The sequence below is a fragment of the Rana temporaria genome, chromosome 2 (genome assembly GCF_905171775.1).
Source record: "Rana temporaria chromosome 2, aRanTem1.1, whole genome shotgun sequence".
Taxonomy (NCBI): domain Eukaryota; kingdom Metazoa; phylum Chordata; class Amphibia; order Anura; family Ranidae; genus Rana; species Rana temporaria.
Window position 1 is genome coordinate 118887565 of NC_053490.1, and position 17728 is coordinate 118905292.

The window sequence follows — 17728 nt, forward strand, 5'->3', positions numbered from 1 at the left end:
AATTTGCTATTGTCACACAACTGGGTGGGCTTGGGGTGCAGTTCTCTGCACCCCGAGCCCACCCTTTTTTAAGCCAATTAGAGCCTCATGTGCTTCTAAAAAAAGAAAACCCCATTGGAATCCATGCATCTGGCCCCCTGCATGTAGATTAGGAGCCGGATGCATGGATTAGGCGGGCCCTTGCGCCACTTATGGAGGGTTCGCCAGTGGTGAGGTGTTCTATAAGCTTCTGCACTTTGTTATATTGTATTAGACCCCCCATACACTTTTGTAGGACAACCATCAGGGGGTGGGGTATCGGATGCGTAACGGGTGCAAGTTAGGGCCTGGTACCTCAATTTGTCCGACTTATCCATGTGTTAGAATTGTGACCTCAAAATAGTTCAAAATAAAATCTGGTAAAACAGCCCCTCCCAGGGTCAGCATATTTTTGAGAAGTTTGGACTTTTCTTGTTGAAAGAAATCATACTTAAGTCAATTATTTGAATGCATATTCAGTCAAATAAAGTGAATACGCCATATTCTATAATTATGCAATAATTATTTTGTTGAAATTATGTGTGAATTTATCCAATGCGGTTATTGGTCTCTGGACTCCTTTTGGTGCACTTGATTCTCCAAGTATTATTCTTCTCTAAGAAATTTGTCTTGCTATGTCCAGTCCAGGGAAGTGAACCGCGCCAACAAGAAAGAAGTAAGAGAAGCAAATAAATACTTTTTTATTGAGTCCACCCTAGCCCTCTTTGTGTCTTTTATCATCAACGTCTTCGTTGTGGCAGTGTTTGCTGAGGCCTTCTATCAAAAGACCAACAATGAAGTGGTAAGTTTTTTTTTTTTACATGGGTATTATGTGACCAACATTTATGCAAACCCCCCCCCCCCCCCCTATTTTTTTTTTTTTACTTGTTTCATAGTTTTTTCCAATTTCTTTTATATTGAATTCTCTAATGCAGAGACATACAAAATAGAGCCAATTGGGTTCACCCTGGCTCACTTAATAACAAAAGAGCATAAAAGGCTAAAACAATCAAAACATGAGTCTCGCAGCAGAGGGCGGTTGGGGCTGGGCAGAATTTGGGAAGGAAGGCGTAGTGGAGGGAAAGGGGTAATGTGTATTGATATATGTCCGGGGGTGTAACATAGGGATATAAAACCTAATGTAACTTGCAGAGCAGCTTGTTTGCGATACCAGTACCGTATTTTCCGGCGTATAAGACGACTTTCTAACCCCTTAAAATCTTCTTAAAAGTCGGGGGTCGTCTTATACGCCGGTAACCTAACATATTACCTTACCAGAACGTACGATTTTTCAAAAGCCGCGCCTTCAACGTCTTCTGTTCCGTGATAGGCGGAAACAATCAGCTTCCCAGGAGGCACTGTGTTCAGTGTCCGCCTATCACGGAGGGCCTCTCGTCCTGTGTTTAGTGTCCGCCTATAACAGAGGCCCTCTCGTCCTCGGACGAGAGGGCCTCCGTGATAGGCGAACACTGAACACGGTGCCTCCTGGGAAGCTGAATGTTCCGCCTATCACGGAACAGAAGACGTCGGAGGCGCGGCTTTTGAAAAATCGTACGGCCGCGATTCTGCTAAGGTAAGATGTTGGGTTACACGGCCGCGATTCGCATGGGATAAGGTAAGGGCACGGTCTGGTCATGTAATGGGGCACGGTCTGGTCATGTAATGGGGCACGGTCTGGTCATGTAATGGGGCACGGTCTGGTCATGTAATGGGGCACGGTCTGGTCATGTAATGGGGCACAGTCTGGCATGTAATGGGGCACAATCTGGCATGTAGTGGCATAGTCTGGCATGTAATGGTGGCACCGTGAGGCGAGGCATGACTAGTAGGAAAGGGGGTAGTCTTATACGGTGAGTATATCCCAAAACCAACATTTTGGCTGGAAAATTAGGGGGTCGTCTTATACGCCGAGTCGTCTTATACGCCGGAAAATACGGTACTTGTCAATTGTACAGTCACATTGTGGGAGGTCCATCACGGGATAGTGATTTGGGGGTTACTTCAAAACCGGTTGCTAAAACAGAGCAATGTTAAATTTAATATCCCCTCACACAACCAAGCGCCAAAAGTTGCATGGAGAAGTGTCACTATTCTGCACTCTGGCAAATTTGTACAGTTCCTCTGTCCCCACTTTCTTGCATAATTTCAAGTGTAATGCACTGTGGGCTGGGGTGGAGCACAGTATTTGTGGCCCCATATAGCTTTGCCACTGGCTAAAAGTCCTCAGCTCTGTAAGCCTGGGAAAGGTTTTTGATTCTGTATTATGAAGGATCACTTTTATCACCTATTATCACCATTTTCACTTTTATCACCATTATCACATTGCCATTTTGCTTTATAATGTCTGTAGCAAATATGCACACTCTACTGCAAAATACCTAAAGAAACAATATTCCTTTTTTATGCAGCTGAATGAGTGCATCAACAGTACTTACAGTGGACAGATTAGCAGTTTGTTTCCAAACAACAATGATACTTTGAATGTGGACATTTACAAAGGGGTAAGTTAGTCTTTGTGTACTCTATATCGATAAGCCTATTTTATAAAAATGTTTTCTGGGTTGGGAATTCAAGTACTTATAAATGTTTATCAAACGCTATTGGGTAGCCTCAAACCTTGATGGCCTACTCGAACATGGGCTTTGTTTGGATCTATTAGATCACATGGCATCATTTCTGTGGTCTAAATACAGTTCTGTGTGTGTCATTATGTTAGGTTGGAAAATCTGAGGTCAAATGAAAATATTAGTTATAATAGTGTAATAGAGGAATAGTGGTTAGCACTTCTGCCTGTTAGTACTAAAGTCATCAGTTCAAATCCAACCACTACACTACCTGCCTGGAGTGTGCATGTTCTTGTGCTTGTGTGGGATTTCTCCTGATTCTCTGGTTTCCTCCCACACTACAAAGTCATTCTAGTAGGTTAATTAGCTCCTGTCTAAATTGGCCATAGTATGGGTATGTATGAATGTGAGTTGGGGGCCTTAGATTGTAAGGTCCTTAAAGTGATGTTTCGCCCCCAAAACAATTATTAAAAACCAGCAGCTACACATACTGCAGCTGCTGGCTTTTAATAAATGGGCACTTACCTGTCCTGGAGTCCAGTGATGTCAGTACCTTCACACCAGCTGATGAAAATCGGTGCTGGCGCTGCCATTGTGGGTAAGCGTACCCAGCAGTGTTGCCTTTTGGCTTCATGCCAAGAACCCTACTGCGCATTCATGAGGCCTCTCTCCTACTGGGCCGAGGGAGGAGGAGGAAGCCCAACGCTGATGTCACGGGCCGCAGCCTGGACTCCTGGAAGTGGGAAAGGATGCTTGTCAAAGACAGGTATCCTGTGTCTCCTCCCCCCTAAAAGGTGCCAATTGTGGCACCGGAGTTGGAGGAATCCGATGAGCGAAAGTTCCACTTTTGGGTGGAACTCCGCTTTGAGGGCAGGGACTGATGTGAACAAACATTAAAGGTTTAGTACCTTTTAGTGATAATGTTAAACAGAACAGGGTTAGAGGGTGAAAATCCTGAATGGGAACGCACCGCAATAAAAAAATTGCAGGTGTTAAAATGCAAAGCAATTCTCCTGCACTCCAGTAGTGGGCCTGAGGCTGCATAGTACAGATAGCTTCTTTCGACACAAATGGCCTTTTTTCCCTCATTTGGACAATGGGTATACTTTAGAACTGTAAGACAATAGCAAAAGAAGGGTGCACCGACCTAGCGCATTACCAACATAAATTTTATTTCAAATAAAATCAACAATGCTTGTACTCGCATACAAATGTAGTATAGAGGCATAACACAGTGCAAGCTGATGTGAGCAGTCAATCTCAGGTCAGGTCTGGAGAGCCGGTATTGCCGGAAGACTAGGTGGTGTTGGGACTGCCTAACATTTTTCGAGGGAGAACCCTCTTCGTTAGAACATAAGTGATTTTATGTTTGTAATGTGCTAGATCTGTGTGCCCTTCCTCTAGTTGTTCAAATCCCTCGCCACTTTATCCAAACTGTAAAAAAAAAATCCCTTTAGGTATTCTTTAAGCTAAATAATGCTGAAGGCTTAATACTACTTTAATGAATTTGTTTGATTAGCTCCTCCACAAATTTGTAATGAGTTTTTCAGCCTGAAAGAATATTTCTAATGTGTGTTTTTGTTTCAGGGTGTGATTTTAGGATGCTTTTTTGGGGCTCCGGCTCTCTACATCTGGGCTGTGGGTATCCTAGCTGCAGGTCAAAGTTCCACAATGACTGGTACCTACTCTGGTCAGTTTGTCATGGAGGTGAGCCAAATGTGTTTAAAATGAATTGACTGAAATAAAAATATAAGAAAAACATTTGCCCTAGTTTCCCCCAAGGGTACCATTTATTCATTTTGGCTGTGACAAGGCCAGCATTAAATCACCTCTAAACCCAAACGCCAAAATCTAACACATTGCAGCTTAGGGAAAAATCATTGCATGGTTTAATTTGTTTTCTTTTTTCTTACATTTAGAACATTAGCAAATTCAAAAATATCTGTTGATCTTTCCAGAAATGCAGTGTCCTTGTCACTTTATGTGAACCCAACTAGTCCCAATAAAGCACTATGTCATAGGGATGATCAAGAGCAGACATGTTTGTAGCTCAGCCTGTGTGACAACTACAACACAAAAATTTGAATATCATGCAAAAGTTCATTTAATTCATTAATGCAACTTAAAAGTGAAACTAATATATGAGATGGACTAATTTCATGCATCGCAAGATAGTTCAAGCCGTGATTTGTCATAATTGTGGTGATTATGGCTTACAGCTGTGTATACAGTGCCTTGAAGTATTCATAACCCTTGAAATTTTCCACATTGTGTCATGTTACAACCAAAAACGTAAATGTATTTTATTGGGATTTTATGTGCTAGACCAACACAAAGTGGCACATTATTGTGAAGTGAAATGGTTTTCATTTTTTTTTTCTAATAAATATGTGAAAAGTGTGGTGCGCATTTTGTATTCAGCCACCTTTACTCTGATACCCATTAATCAGAGAAGCGGCCAAGAGGCCCATGGGAGCTGCAGAGATCCACGGCTCAGGTGGGAGAATCTGTCCACAGGACAACTATTAGTGGTGCAAGAACAAAGCCATTTTTTAAAGAAGATTTGCAGTTTGCGAGAAGCCATGTGGGGGACACCAGAAATGTGGAAGAAGGTGCTTTGATCAGATGAGACCAAAATTAAACTTTTTGGCCGAAACGCAAAATGCTATGTGTGGCAGAAAACTAACACTGCACATCACCCTGAACACACTATCCCCGCTGTGAAACATGGTGGCAGCATCATGTTGTGGGGATGCTTTTCTTTGGCTGGGGCAGGGAAGCTTTTCAGAGTTGATGGTAATATAGATGGAGCCAATTACAAGTCAATCTTAGAAGAAAACCTGTAAGAGCCTGCAAAAGACTTGAGACTGGGGCGGAGGTTCACCTTCCACCAGGACAGCGACCCTAAACGTACAGCCAGAGCTTCAATGGAATGGTTTAGATCAAAGCATATTCATGTGTTAGAATGGCACAGTCAAAGTCCAGACCTACAGGTGAAACTCAAACTCGAAAAATTAGAATATCGTGAAAAATTTCATTTATTTCACTAATGCACCGTAAAAGGTGAAACTAATATGAGATAGACTCATTTCATGCAAATCAAGACATTTCAAGACGTGATTTGTCATAATTGTGGTGATTATGGCTTACAGCTCATGAAAACCCCAAATCCACAATCTCCGAAAATTTGAATATTCCATGCAATCTATAAAACAAGGATTGTACATAGAACAATATCGGACCTCTGAAAAGTAGAAGCATGCATATGTACTCGGTACTTGGTTTGGGCCCCTTTTGCAGCAATTACTGCCTCAATTTGTCGTGGAATGCTGTGGTGTTATGGAAGACCAGGATGCTTCAGCTCTTCTGCATTGTTCGGTCTCATGTCTCATCTTTCTCTTGGCAATGCCCCATAGATTGTCTATTGGGTTCTTGTGAGGCGAGTTTGCTGGCCAATCAAGCACAGTAATCCCACTGTCATTGAACCAGGTTTTGGTGCTTTTGGCAGTGTGGGCAGGTGCCAAGTCCTGCTGGAAAATGAAGTCGACATCCCCATAGAAGCATGAAGTGCTCCAAAATCTCCTGATAGATGGCTGCGTTGACCCTGGACTTAATGAAGCACAGAGGACCAACACCAGCAGATGACATGGCTCCCCAAATCGACAGGACAAAATGTGGAAAATGTCAAGTGGCGTGAATACTTTTTCAAGGCTGTGTGTGTGTGTATATATAGATATGTATGCATGCAGGGCTCAAAATTTCAAGTCCTAAGCTACTAGCCAGGTCTCAAGGGGATACTCGCCACCAGTTGCCCCACCCAACCCTTACTCTGCCCCGCCCCTAATCACGCCATCATAAATTATTTTATAAAATTACACTTAAATGTTTTATGCATAATTGTTACAAAAATAAATATTACCAACTTTATCAGTTCCCCTCAGCACAGCCTCACCAGTGCCCATCATTGCAGCCTTACCGTGCCCCCCATTGCAGCCTTGCCAGGGCGGAGGAAGTAAGAGGGTGGCCGGATCATGACTGCAGTTGGAGGAGAGCCGCGAGGTCACCGAGTGGTAAAACACGTCGTAACCGCTTACATTGAAACTGTCTCCGCTCTGCTCACTGATCTCACACAGCCCCGCCTCCTCCTAACCCCGCGCCTGTGATAAACAGAATGCGGGTCCAATGCTGGGATGCATTCTGTTTATCACAGGCGCGGGGTTAGGAGGAGGCGGGGCTGTGTGAGATCGGTGAGCAGAGCGGAAACAGTTTCAATGTAAGCTGTTACGACATGTTTTACTGCTCGGTGATCCCGCAGCTCCCCTCTAACTCCAGTCATAATCTAACTCCATGCACTCTCTCACAGGGAGAACTGCTCCCGATCAACCCCGCCCGCCGGCGGTGCTCACCCCCCCCCCCCCCCCCCCACTCCCAGACAGCCCAGCTCCTCACCAGCCCTCATTTTCCACTTACAGAAGACCTGACATCAACATGTGACAACTAAACTGATGCTGTCCATCAACCAAGATGGTCTGTGCTCAGATTCGCTATGCAATTTGTGAGATAGTCGCTTCCTCAGGAGAAACACACAGGGCTATGTGAAGATGAAGAGCACATAGGGGGTTAAGAGAAGTTTTTTTTTGACTTGTAGGTTTTTGTATACTAATTGATGTCTTTTTACTGCCTGTATACATATATGATATGTGCCTTTATAATATATGTATTTTTTCATGTAATAATTTTTCTTGTATACACACACCTCTTTAAATCAGACCAGCTTGTTTGTAGGTAATAGAGAGCCCAGAAATCCTGTTGAGGGTATGTATAGATGTGCCACACCATCAAACATTTGCATTCTTGTGGAAAAATAAAATCGTTGTCATCAAACGGTGGAAGTGTACATTCTAGGGGGTAGATTCACATACAAATAGATCGGCGCAGCGTATGTGAGATACGCTACGCCGCTGTAACTTACATTAGGCCGGTTCGAATCCCCAAAGAATTTGTGCCGTAAGTTACGGTGGCGTAGTGTATCTCAAGCGACGTAACAGCGGGGAATTCAAATCGGCGATTAGGGGGCGTGTTTCATTTAAATGAAGCGCGTCCCCGCGCCAAATGAACTGCGCATGCGCCGTCCCAAAATTTACCGCCGTGCATTGCGCTAAATGACGTCGCAAGGACGTAATTTTTTTAACATAGACGTGACTTGCGTACATTCCGATTCACGGACGACTTGCGCAAAAAAAAAAAAAATTAAACGCGGGAACGACGGCCATACTTAACATGGCAAGTCTAACTATACGCGACGAAATAGCAGCTTTAACTATACGCCGGAAAAAGCCGACTACAGACGACGTAAAAAAAATGCGACGGCCGCTCGTACATTCGTGGATCGTCGGAAATAGCTAATTTGCATACCCAACGCGGAAAACAACGTGAACGCCACCCAGCGGACACCGAAGAATTGCATCTTAGATCGTACACCTGTCGGATCTAACCCAGAAGCCGTCGTATCTTGTTTTGAGGATTCAAAACAACGATACGACGCGGGGAATTTGAAAGTACGCCGGCGTATCAGTAGATAGACCGGCGTACTCGCTCTGTGGATCTACCCCTTGGTTGCACTTTGATTGTACAGCAGCTGGTGTATTTTTGGGCCTGGTTGTGAAACCCTTTTGGCATGCACTTGCAGCCTGCGTTATAAGCAATACCTGTCTATAGGGTGTTTAATAAATGGTACTACAGTTTAATGTAATTGTAGGAAACATAAACTTGTATACGTTGTAATATGGGGAGCGTTAGCAGTGTTTGGTTTCTGTAGGCTGGCCTACCGCTTGCTGGACTGCAGAGAATATTTTGGAATATGGCAGATGTGTTCAGGCAGTGATCACCAATCTGTAAATACTGTAGATGTGCATGATGTAAATTGCTGCAAAACATGTAAATTGCTGCAAAATATATAAAGTACATGAGTCTTCAAAAGACACTTTGAAATGAATGATGTGCTTTAGGGTCCTAATAATTGTATTTACCAGAATGCTTTAGGTAACAATTTCCTTTTCTTTTCTTTTTTTTATCTTGCAGGGTTTTCTTAACCTAAAGTGGTCCCGGTTTGCTCGAGTGGTCCTTACTCGATCTATCGCTATTACTCCTACTCTGTTCGTAGCCATTTTCCAGGATGTTCAGCACCTTACTGGCATGAATGATTTCCTCAATGTGCTTCAAAGCCTGCAGGTAAGATGCTTCAGTCATATAACAGGCTATCCTGTAACAGGAATGGTCTAGACTACCTTTTATTTTTAATCCAGTGAAGTCTTTACAGAGCTCTTATTAATAAATTTTAGATAAAGTCTGGCCATGAAGGATTTTTACTGTTTTTATATCATAATTGGAGAATATATAAACACACTCAATTACTAGCATTTAGTCAATGTAATTATATTTGCTTAGTCTGATTAAACCTGAACTTCAGGTAAAATACATATAAAAAAGCTGTTTTACTTATCAAAGAAATGCATTTGTATCTTTCCAATTCTGGAAATTGCACAGTAATGTGCTGTACTTTAGACTACAAGAGCCTACTACATGGTTAAAGTGATGCATGTCATCATAGTGAAACTGTACTATTCTGAGAAGGTGATTGGGATTTTTTTTTTTTTTTTTTTTAAATCTGATTGCTTTTTACATTTTTAGGCTTTCATTCGTGACTGATTGTTTACTATTGTGATTGCTTTGATTGGCTACAACTATCGCATGATACAAGGCTTCTGTGATTGGCCCCAACCATGTGATCACTGTGTTCATTTACAAAGATCACAACAGTAAGTAATGCTATCATAAATGGAAGCCATTTATGACAGTTTGTGATCGCTGTGATTGGTCACAGTGATCACATGGTACCTGGGCCAGTCACAGTGGCCTGGTACTGATCACTGTAATCTGAGATCACAGTGCTGCACTCCTCAGGGGTTGGGCAGGAGAACATCATATGATATCCACCTGGAATAACAGAGCACCTGGCCCGCCATATTACAATAGGCCAAGCGAGAAGTGGTTAACCACTTTCCCACTGCCTCAACAAAGCCAGTGAGACATGGAGGGGAGAGAAGAACTTCAGACGTGAATAGCGCTGGATCGAATAATGACTCGGGTAAGTAAAAGGGTGAGGGGGGTGCTAATGTCCAAGCATTTTTTACCTTCATGCAAGGAATGTGTGAAGGTAAAAAATGTTTAGGCTTTAGAACCACTTTAACTTTTTTTTTGTGTTACTAAAGTACTGTTGACAACAAAAATTCAGGCATGTATATACACTTTCCCTCGAGATTGCGATTATTGCACAATTAATCGTGCAGCTCTATTTGACACACAATCGTTTTCTACTTTGTCAATGCAAAAATTTACGCAGGTTCTTACCCTTCCCCACTTTTTTCCAAAACAAAACCAATGTGTTTGGGCATAGGCTTAACAGTACATAACCATTGTGCAGTGCTTATACCCTATACTGTATGTTGGGTGTCTTATTCACAACTGTGACAGTGATTATTTCTCCTTGTTTTAGCTTCCGTTTGCTCTGATCCCAGTGCTAACATTCACCAGCATGAGGTCCGTAATGAACGACTTTGCAAATGGGCTGTAAGTATATAAACACAAAGTATGCCATTTTATATGCTTGTGGGGATGTTGCATTTCCTTTTCATTGTATAGTTTCCTAAACCCCATCTCTGTGTCCATATCTTTCACATTTGCAATACCGTATATACTCGAGTATAAGCCGAGTTTTTCAGCCCATTTCTACCCCTCGGCTTATACTCGAGTCAGCAGTAAAACAGCGGGTCTACCACTGTGTAATCCATATGCAGCCGTACCTTTTTCATTAGTAAAACAGCGTGTGTCTGCCGCTGTATAATCCAGTCTGTTTGGCCGTCCATTGTAAAACGGCTCCTCCTCGTCTGTGATGGGCGTAACACTGATACAGTTTCCCAGCATCGTATCAGTGTTCCTCTATCACGGACAGACGAGGAGGAGGAGGAGGAGGAGGAGAAGGCAGGGCTTTCTTGCAATGGACGGGAACAGACTGGGTTATACAGTGGCAGACTCACGCTGTCTTACTAATGAAAAGGTACGGCTGCATATGGATTACACAGCAACACACGCTGTTATATTGCCGACTGTGGGCTCAATTAGACTGCATATCTGGGCACAATTAGACTGCAAATGGGCATTGTTTACCCAGTAGCTGCTGCATTTTCCCACCCTAGGCTTATACTCGAGTCAATGTGTTTTCCCAGTTTTTTGTGGTAAAATTAGGTGCCTCTGCTTATATTCGGGTCGGCTTATACTCGAGTATATATTTTACTTTGACCAGATTCATTACATTCCTTAGCCTTTCTCTTGGCAGCTTTGAAGTAGGCATGTTATTATATTGCCACATGCAGTATTATGCTTCGAGCAGTGGTTTGCTCTTTGCCTGGTTGTCCCCTCAATGCCCAGGGTGACCGTACTAGAAGAAGATGGGCATACCTTGCCCTATCTATGTGAATGATATTGTCCATTTGGGCACCAGCCTTTTTTCTCTGTATAAGCTTGTAACTCTGGACTTTCAAACAGTGCAAGTGAAATTTCATTGTAATCTATTAATGTAACTGAAGCTAATTCCTTTTAAAGGTGGTTATTTTAATAGTCTATTTCTTAACATTACAGGGGTTGGAAGATAGCTGGTGGCATCCTGATCCTTATCATATGCTGCATAAACATATACTTTGTGATCATATACGTGTCAGCCCTTGGCAACATTGGTCTGTATATTGGAGCGGCTATCCTGTCTGTTGTATATCTCTGCTTCGTGGCATATTTGGTGAGTATGATACCGATTTTTCTATTTGCAGTAGCTTATCAGAAATAGAACAGGAAGAGCAATATAAAAAACTGTAGTGCTGCTACCTATCAATCACCGTGCCCTACTAGCGGCCCCCAACCGCAATCACAGAAGTCCTCTAATGCAAGATAAAGTCGGCATAAATTAAAATAATTTTTTATTTCTTCACAAAGAATATAAAGGTTCCATACAGGAGCCAGCACTGATGTGTTTCAGGCTGAAACGCATCAATGTTGGCTGTTGTATAACCTTTTTACTCCTTGTGAAGAAGTAAACAATCATATTATTTATGCACACCTGGCTGCCGACTTCATCTTGCATTAGAGGAGGAGCAAAATTACTTTGTACAATGGAAAACAAAAATGCAGTATTTCCTTTTGTCTAGCATTCTCCTTGGGGACAGTGCTCTCTAACATATTGTATGTATCAGCGGAGAGAGCTGTAGAAGGTTATTGCTGATCTAATCTGGGATATACAGTACAGACCAAAAGTTTGGACACAGCTTCTCATTCAAAGAGTTTTCTTTATTTTCATGATTATGAAAATTGTAGATTCACACTGAAGGCATCAAAACTATGAATTATACATAACAAAAAAGTGTGAAACAACTGAAAATATATTTCATATTCTAGGTTCTTCAAAGTAGCCACCTTTTGCTTTGATTACTGCTTGGCACACTCTTGGCATTCTCTTGATGAGCTTCAAGAGGTAGTCACCTGGCGCAGCACCCCATCACTCTCCTTCTTGGTCAAATACAGGGCTGTCTTTTCCATTGGGCATGCTGGGCAGTTGCCTGGGGGGCCCCCCATCGGCTGCCCAGCGACCCCAGTAAAAAATGGTGGAGAGCAGCGGGTCAGAACTGTAGACTATGGGGGAATCCTGCAGACTCTGATGTAAGAGGAAACTCTGAGCAGGCTGGGTTATAGTAACCTAACCTTCATGTCAATGAAGAAATTTGTAAAACTGTAATTGTAGGTACTTATTTTGCAGTGCCAGTAAAACAAATGTGGTTCTGCCAGTAAATTTCATGATTTTTGTCAGTAAATTCTCATGCACGATTGTGTAGACAGGGCCCCAGTGCAATGTATTGCCCGGGGGCCTATAATGCTCTTAAGATGCCACTGGTCAAATAGCCCTTACACAGCCTGGAGGTGTGTTTGGGGTCATTGTCCTGTTGAAAAATAAATGATGGTCCAACTAAACGCAAACCGGATGGAATAGCATGCCGCTGCAAGATGCTGTGGTAGCCATGCTGGTTCAGTATGCCTTCAATTTTGATTAAATCCCCAACAGTGTCCAGCAAAGCACCCCCACACCATCACACCTCCTCCTCCATGCTTCACGGTGGGAACCAGGCATGTAGAGTCCATCCGTTCACCTTTTCTGCGTCGCACAAAGACACGGGGGTTGGAACCAAAGATCTCAAGTTTGGACTCATCAGACCAAAGCACAGATTTCCACTGGTCTAATGTCCATTCCTTGTGTTCTTTAGCCCAAACAAGTCTCTTCTGCTTGTTGCCTTTCTTTAGCAGTGGTTTCCTAGCAGATATTCTACCATGAAGGCCTGATTCACAGTCTCCTCTTACCAGTTCTAGAGATGTGTCTGCTGCAAAAGGTGGCTACTTTGAAGAACCTAGAATATTAAATATATTTTCAGTTGTTTCACACTTTTTTGTTATGTATAATTCCACGTGTTAATTCATAGTTTTGATGCCTTCAGTGTGAATCTACAATTTTCATAGTCATGAAAAAAAAGAAAACTCTTTGAATGAGAAGGTGTGTCCAAACTTTTGGTCTGTACTGTATATAAATATATATATTGTGCAAAAATTTTAAGCAGGTGTGAAAAAAAAATGCTGTAAATTGGGAATACTTTCAGAATTAGAAGTGTTAATAGTTTATTTTTATCAATTAATAAAATGGAAAGTAAGTAAGAGAAATCCAAATCAAATCAATATTTGGTGTGACCACCATTTGCCTTCAAAACGGCATCAATTCTTCTAGGTACACTTGCACCGTTTTTGAAGAAACTCAGCAGGTAGGTTGTTCAAACATTTTGGAGAACTAACCACAGATCCTCTGTGAGTGTACGTTGCATCAAATCCTTTTGTCTCTTCGTGCAATCCCAGACAGACTTGATGATGTAGAGAGCAGGGCTCTGTAGGGCCCAACCATCACTTCCATGATTCCTTGTTCTTTCTTGCGCTTAAGATGGTTATTAATGATGTTGGCTGTATGTTTGGGGTTGTTGCCCTGCTGAAGAATAAATTTGGGGTCACTCGCACACCTCCCTGATGTTATGACATGATGGACAAGTATGTGCCCATTTTTTCCAGCATTAACCACTTCAATACCAGGCACTTACGCAGCTTCCCGCCCAAGCCAATTTTCAGCTTTCAGCACTGTCACACTTTGAATGGCAATTGCGCGGTCATGCTACACTGTACCCAAACAAAATTGGCGTCCTTTTTTCCCCACAAACAGAGCTTTCTTTTGGTGGTATTTGATCACCTCTGCGATTTTTTTTTTTTTTTTTTTTTGCGCAACAACTAAAAAAAAGGCTGAAAATTTGGAAAAAAATTACGTTTTTATTTTTTTCTGTTAATTTTTTTGTAAATAAGTTTTCTCTTTCAATTACGGGCACTGATATGGCGGCACTAATGGGCACTGATGAGATGGCACTGATGGACATCGATGAGGTAGTACTGACGGGCACAGATGAGGTGGCACTGATTGGCGGCGCTGGTATGCGACACTGATGGGCACTCATAGGCGGCACTGATGGGCACACATAGGTGGCACTGATGGGCACACATAGGCGGCACAGATGGGCACTCATGGGCGGCACTGGGCACTCATAGGCGGCACAGATGGGCACTCATGGGCGGCACTTATGGGTGGCACTGATGGATACTTATGGGTGGCACAGATGGGCACTGATAGGTGGGCACTGGGCATGGATGGACACTGTGGGGTGGCACTGATGGACACTGTGGGGTGGCACTGATGGACACTGGGGTGGCACTGATGGACACTGTGGGGCAGCACTAATTTTGCCAGGTTGCCAGTCAGTGCCCATTTGTGGGCACTGATTGGCATCTTTTTTCATTTTTTGAATGCTTTTTTTTTTTTAACCTTTTTTGCAGGCTTTTTTTTTTTTTTTTTCCCACCCTGGTGGTCCAGGGTGGGCATCCCTGGTGGTCCAGTGTGACGATCCGAGTGGGGGCTGCGCTGATAAACAATCAGCGCGAACCCCCCCGGTCAGGAGAGCCGCCGATCGGCTCTCCTCTACTCGCGTCTGTCAGACGCGAGTGGAGGAAGAGCCATCAACGGCTCTTCCTGTTTACATCGTGATCAGCCGTCATTGGACACGGCTGATCACGTGGTAAAGAGTCTCCGCCGGAGGCTCTTTACCGAGATCGGAGATGCAGGGTGTCAGACGGACACCCCGCATCACCGATCGCCGCGATGCGCGCCCCCACGGGCGCGCGCGGCATGAAATCCTGCAGGACGTTCTAGAACGTCCTGTCAGGATTTCATAACCACTTCCCGGACGTAAATCGGCTATAGGCCGGGCGGGAAGTGGTTAAGGACACCATTGGTCTTAACCAAATCTCCAACTCCATTTGCAGAAATACAGCCCCAAACTTGTATGGAACCTCCACCATGCTTCACGGTTTCTTGCAGACACTCATAATTGTAGCGCTCTCCAGCCCTTCAGTGAACAAGCTGCCTTCTGCTACAGCCAAATATTTTAAAATTTGACTCCTTAGTCCAGAGAACCTGCTGCTATTTTCTGCACCCCAGTTCCTAGGTTTTAATGTATTGTTGAGTCTCTAAGCCTTGTTTCCACATCGTAGGTATGGCTTTTTGGCCTCAATGTTTCCATGAGGATCTATTCTGGACATATTTTTTTGAGCAGTAGATGGGTGTACCTGGGTCCCTCTGGTTTCTGCCAGTTCTGTGTTGATGGCACTGCTGGACATCTTCCAATGTTAACGGGAAGCATGACGTGTCTTTAATTTGCTGCATTGTTTCCTTGGCTGACTATTGTATCTATGGTCCTCAACACTGACCGATCAGTGATGTCCTCAAAGCTGGAAATTACATGCAGATACTTATCCATCATGCCTTTCCATCAGGAAGGTGTTTGATCAGCCCCAAATTGTTTCTGCAGCAGGACAACGATTCCACACGTACAGCCCATGTCATTAAGAATTATCAGCGAAAAGAAGAGCAAGGCGTCCTGGAAGTGATGGTCTGTGCCCTGATCTCAACACGGTTCAGTCTGTCTGGGGTTACATGAAAAAAAATCAGGGGGATTTGAGGCAGCCTACATCCACAGAAGATCTGTGGTTAGTTCTTCAAAATGTTTGGAACATCTTGTTGATCATTTTGCTGAGTTCCTTCAAAAACTGTGTGCAAGTATTGATGCTGTTTTGAAGGCAACGGGTAGTCACACCAAGTAATGATTTGATTTAGATTTATCTTCTGTTCATTTAATTTCCATTTTGTTAATTGATACAAATTTACTATTAACACTTTTTTTATTTCTGAAAGTATTCTCATTTCTACTGTAGAGATATATACACACAGGGTATAGAAAAGAATCACCCCCCTTTTTAAAATAATAATTGTGTTGCTTTGCAGTCTGTATTTACTCGGTGCAACTTATAACATCCAAGTGAAACATATAACACCAACAGTTCAACTTCCTATGCCCTGTCTCCACATACAGCCTGTTCATTGGAAAGTAAATTATTAGTATTATCTCTGTCAAGTTAGATAGGAGGCATTCCAGGAAGAAGTAAAACTTAAAGTGGAACATTAGTCAGAAAATTTTGTCCTGCTTGATCACTTCAGGGTGGCTCCTTTTGCAGGTGTAGCTGTGTAAAACATTTAAAAATAAGTGCCTATACTTTTTAAAATCAAGGAATACACTGGTTCACTGTGCTCTGCACATGCCCGTCCGTGAGCGGGTTCTGTTTAAGATTGGCTGTTTTATGCATAGGATAGTCCATGTAGGTGTACCAGAGTACCTTCGGCAAAAATTCACACAATATGCTCCTAGTAGAGCATTAAGAGTGTCGTTGTCCCTAGGGTGAGGAAACCGTGATGAGGAGAAGGTGCCTTCTCTGTGCAGGGGGGTAAGGTATGGAATGATTTACCGTTGGTCCTAAAAAACACCACCCATTTGCTAAGCTTCAGGAAGAGTTTGAAGACGTTTCTCTTCCAGAAGTGTTATGGGGCTTATAGGTCACTGCATCCTGGCCAGTAAGGGAGCTAGATTAAGATCAGAATCTCCCTGCACATTATAGTCATGCGCATCAAGGCCCATGGGTAGACTGCGTTTATAAGCATTTTTTAATAATAATGATAATAATTGCTCAGTTGCTGTCTGTTTTTAGGCACTGTGCTGAAAATGTAGAGGTTGGTCTGTTGGCAGCCCAAGAATTTACTGCTGCTAGTCTTCAGCAAAATGGCAGCCTCCAGCAAGAAGAAACCTAATTATTATTGTATTATAGTTGTTATGTGTACATTTCTGCTTTAAACCAGAATATAGTGATACTCCCATCTCTGCACTGTAACAGTGCTCTGAAAATCGGAATAGTGCAGAATTAAATGACAACACCTTTATTTTGTAAAACAAACTAATATTTTCCATTAGTTCCTTTAGCCGTTGAAGTTCCTTTTTAGGAGAATTTATTGAAGTAAAGATTTTGAATATCTAAAAAAGACTTATTCGGGAGATGGTCAGACTACAAATATGCTCAAGGTGGTGTTTTAGACTGGAAAACTTCTGCAGAAAACTTATAATAATATATAATTTTTATCACAGCCCCTTCATACACCTTGCTTTCACTCCCACTACTTGGGCTGTACAAAGGGTTACACCACAATCACCAGGGGACTGCTTGTGGCCCTTGGGCTGCAGGTTGGGCAGCACATTTTTAACACATCAGGCCTTAAGGTCTTCTCATGAAGCATGGTGCAACGTAGTACAAAGTAATATGAACAATAATGGCTCTAATATTTAGTGTCTAAATATTTCGTTATCTAATACTAAATAATTGTTAGTAACGCTGGCATGGTAAGTGACAGTAATGTCACTGATATCCAATATTTTGATTATTGCTATGAATAATAAACAAAACTGTCATGTACTGGAATACTGTATACCGTATTTGCCGGCGTATAAGACGACTGGGCGTATAAGACGACCCCCTAATTTTCCAGGAAAAACTTTGGTTTTGGGATATACTCGCCGTATAAG

The 17728-nt window shown here is 42.7% G+C and overlaps 1 protein-coding gene across 2 annotated transcripts in view; it reads left to right on the top strand.

The window, feature by feature from the left end:
- Positions 1–17728, top strand: part of SLC11A2 (solute carrier family 11 member 2) — a 140980-nt gene that overhangs the window by 95964 nt on the left and 27288 nt on the right. For both annotated transcript variants that reach the window (XM_040340851.1, XM_040340852.1), the window contains exons 11-16: positions 662–820; positions 2427–2519; positions 4170–4289; positions 8664–8813; positions 10138–10211; positions 11280–11433. In XM_040340851.1, the coding sequence (XP_040196785.1) occupies positions 662–820; positions 2427–2519; positions 4170–4289; positions 8664–8813; positions 10138–10211; positions 11280–11433 (750 nt within the window). The remainder of the gene's footprint in view (positions 1–661; positions 821–2426; positions 2520–4169; positions 4290–8663; positions 8814–10137; positions 10212–11279; positions 11434–17728) is intronic.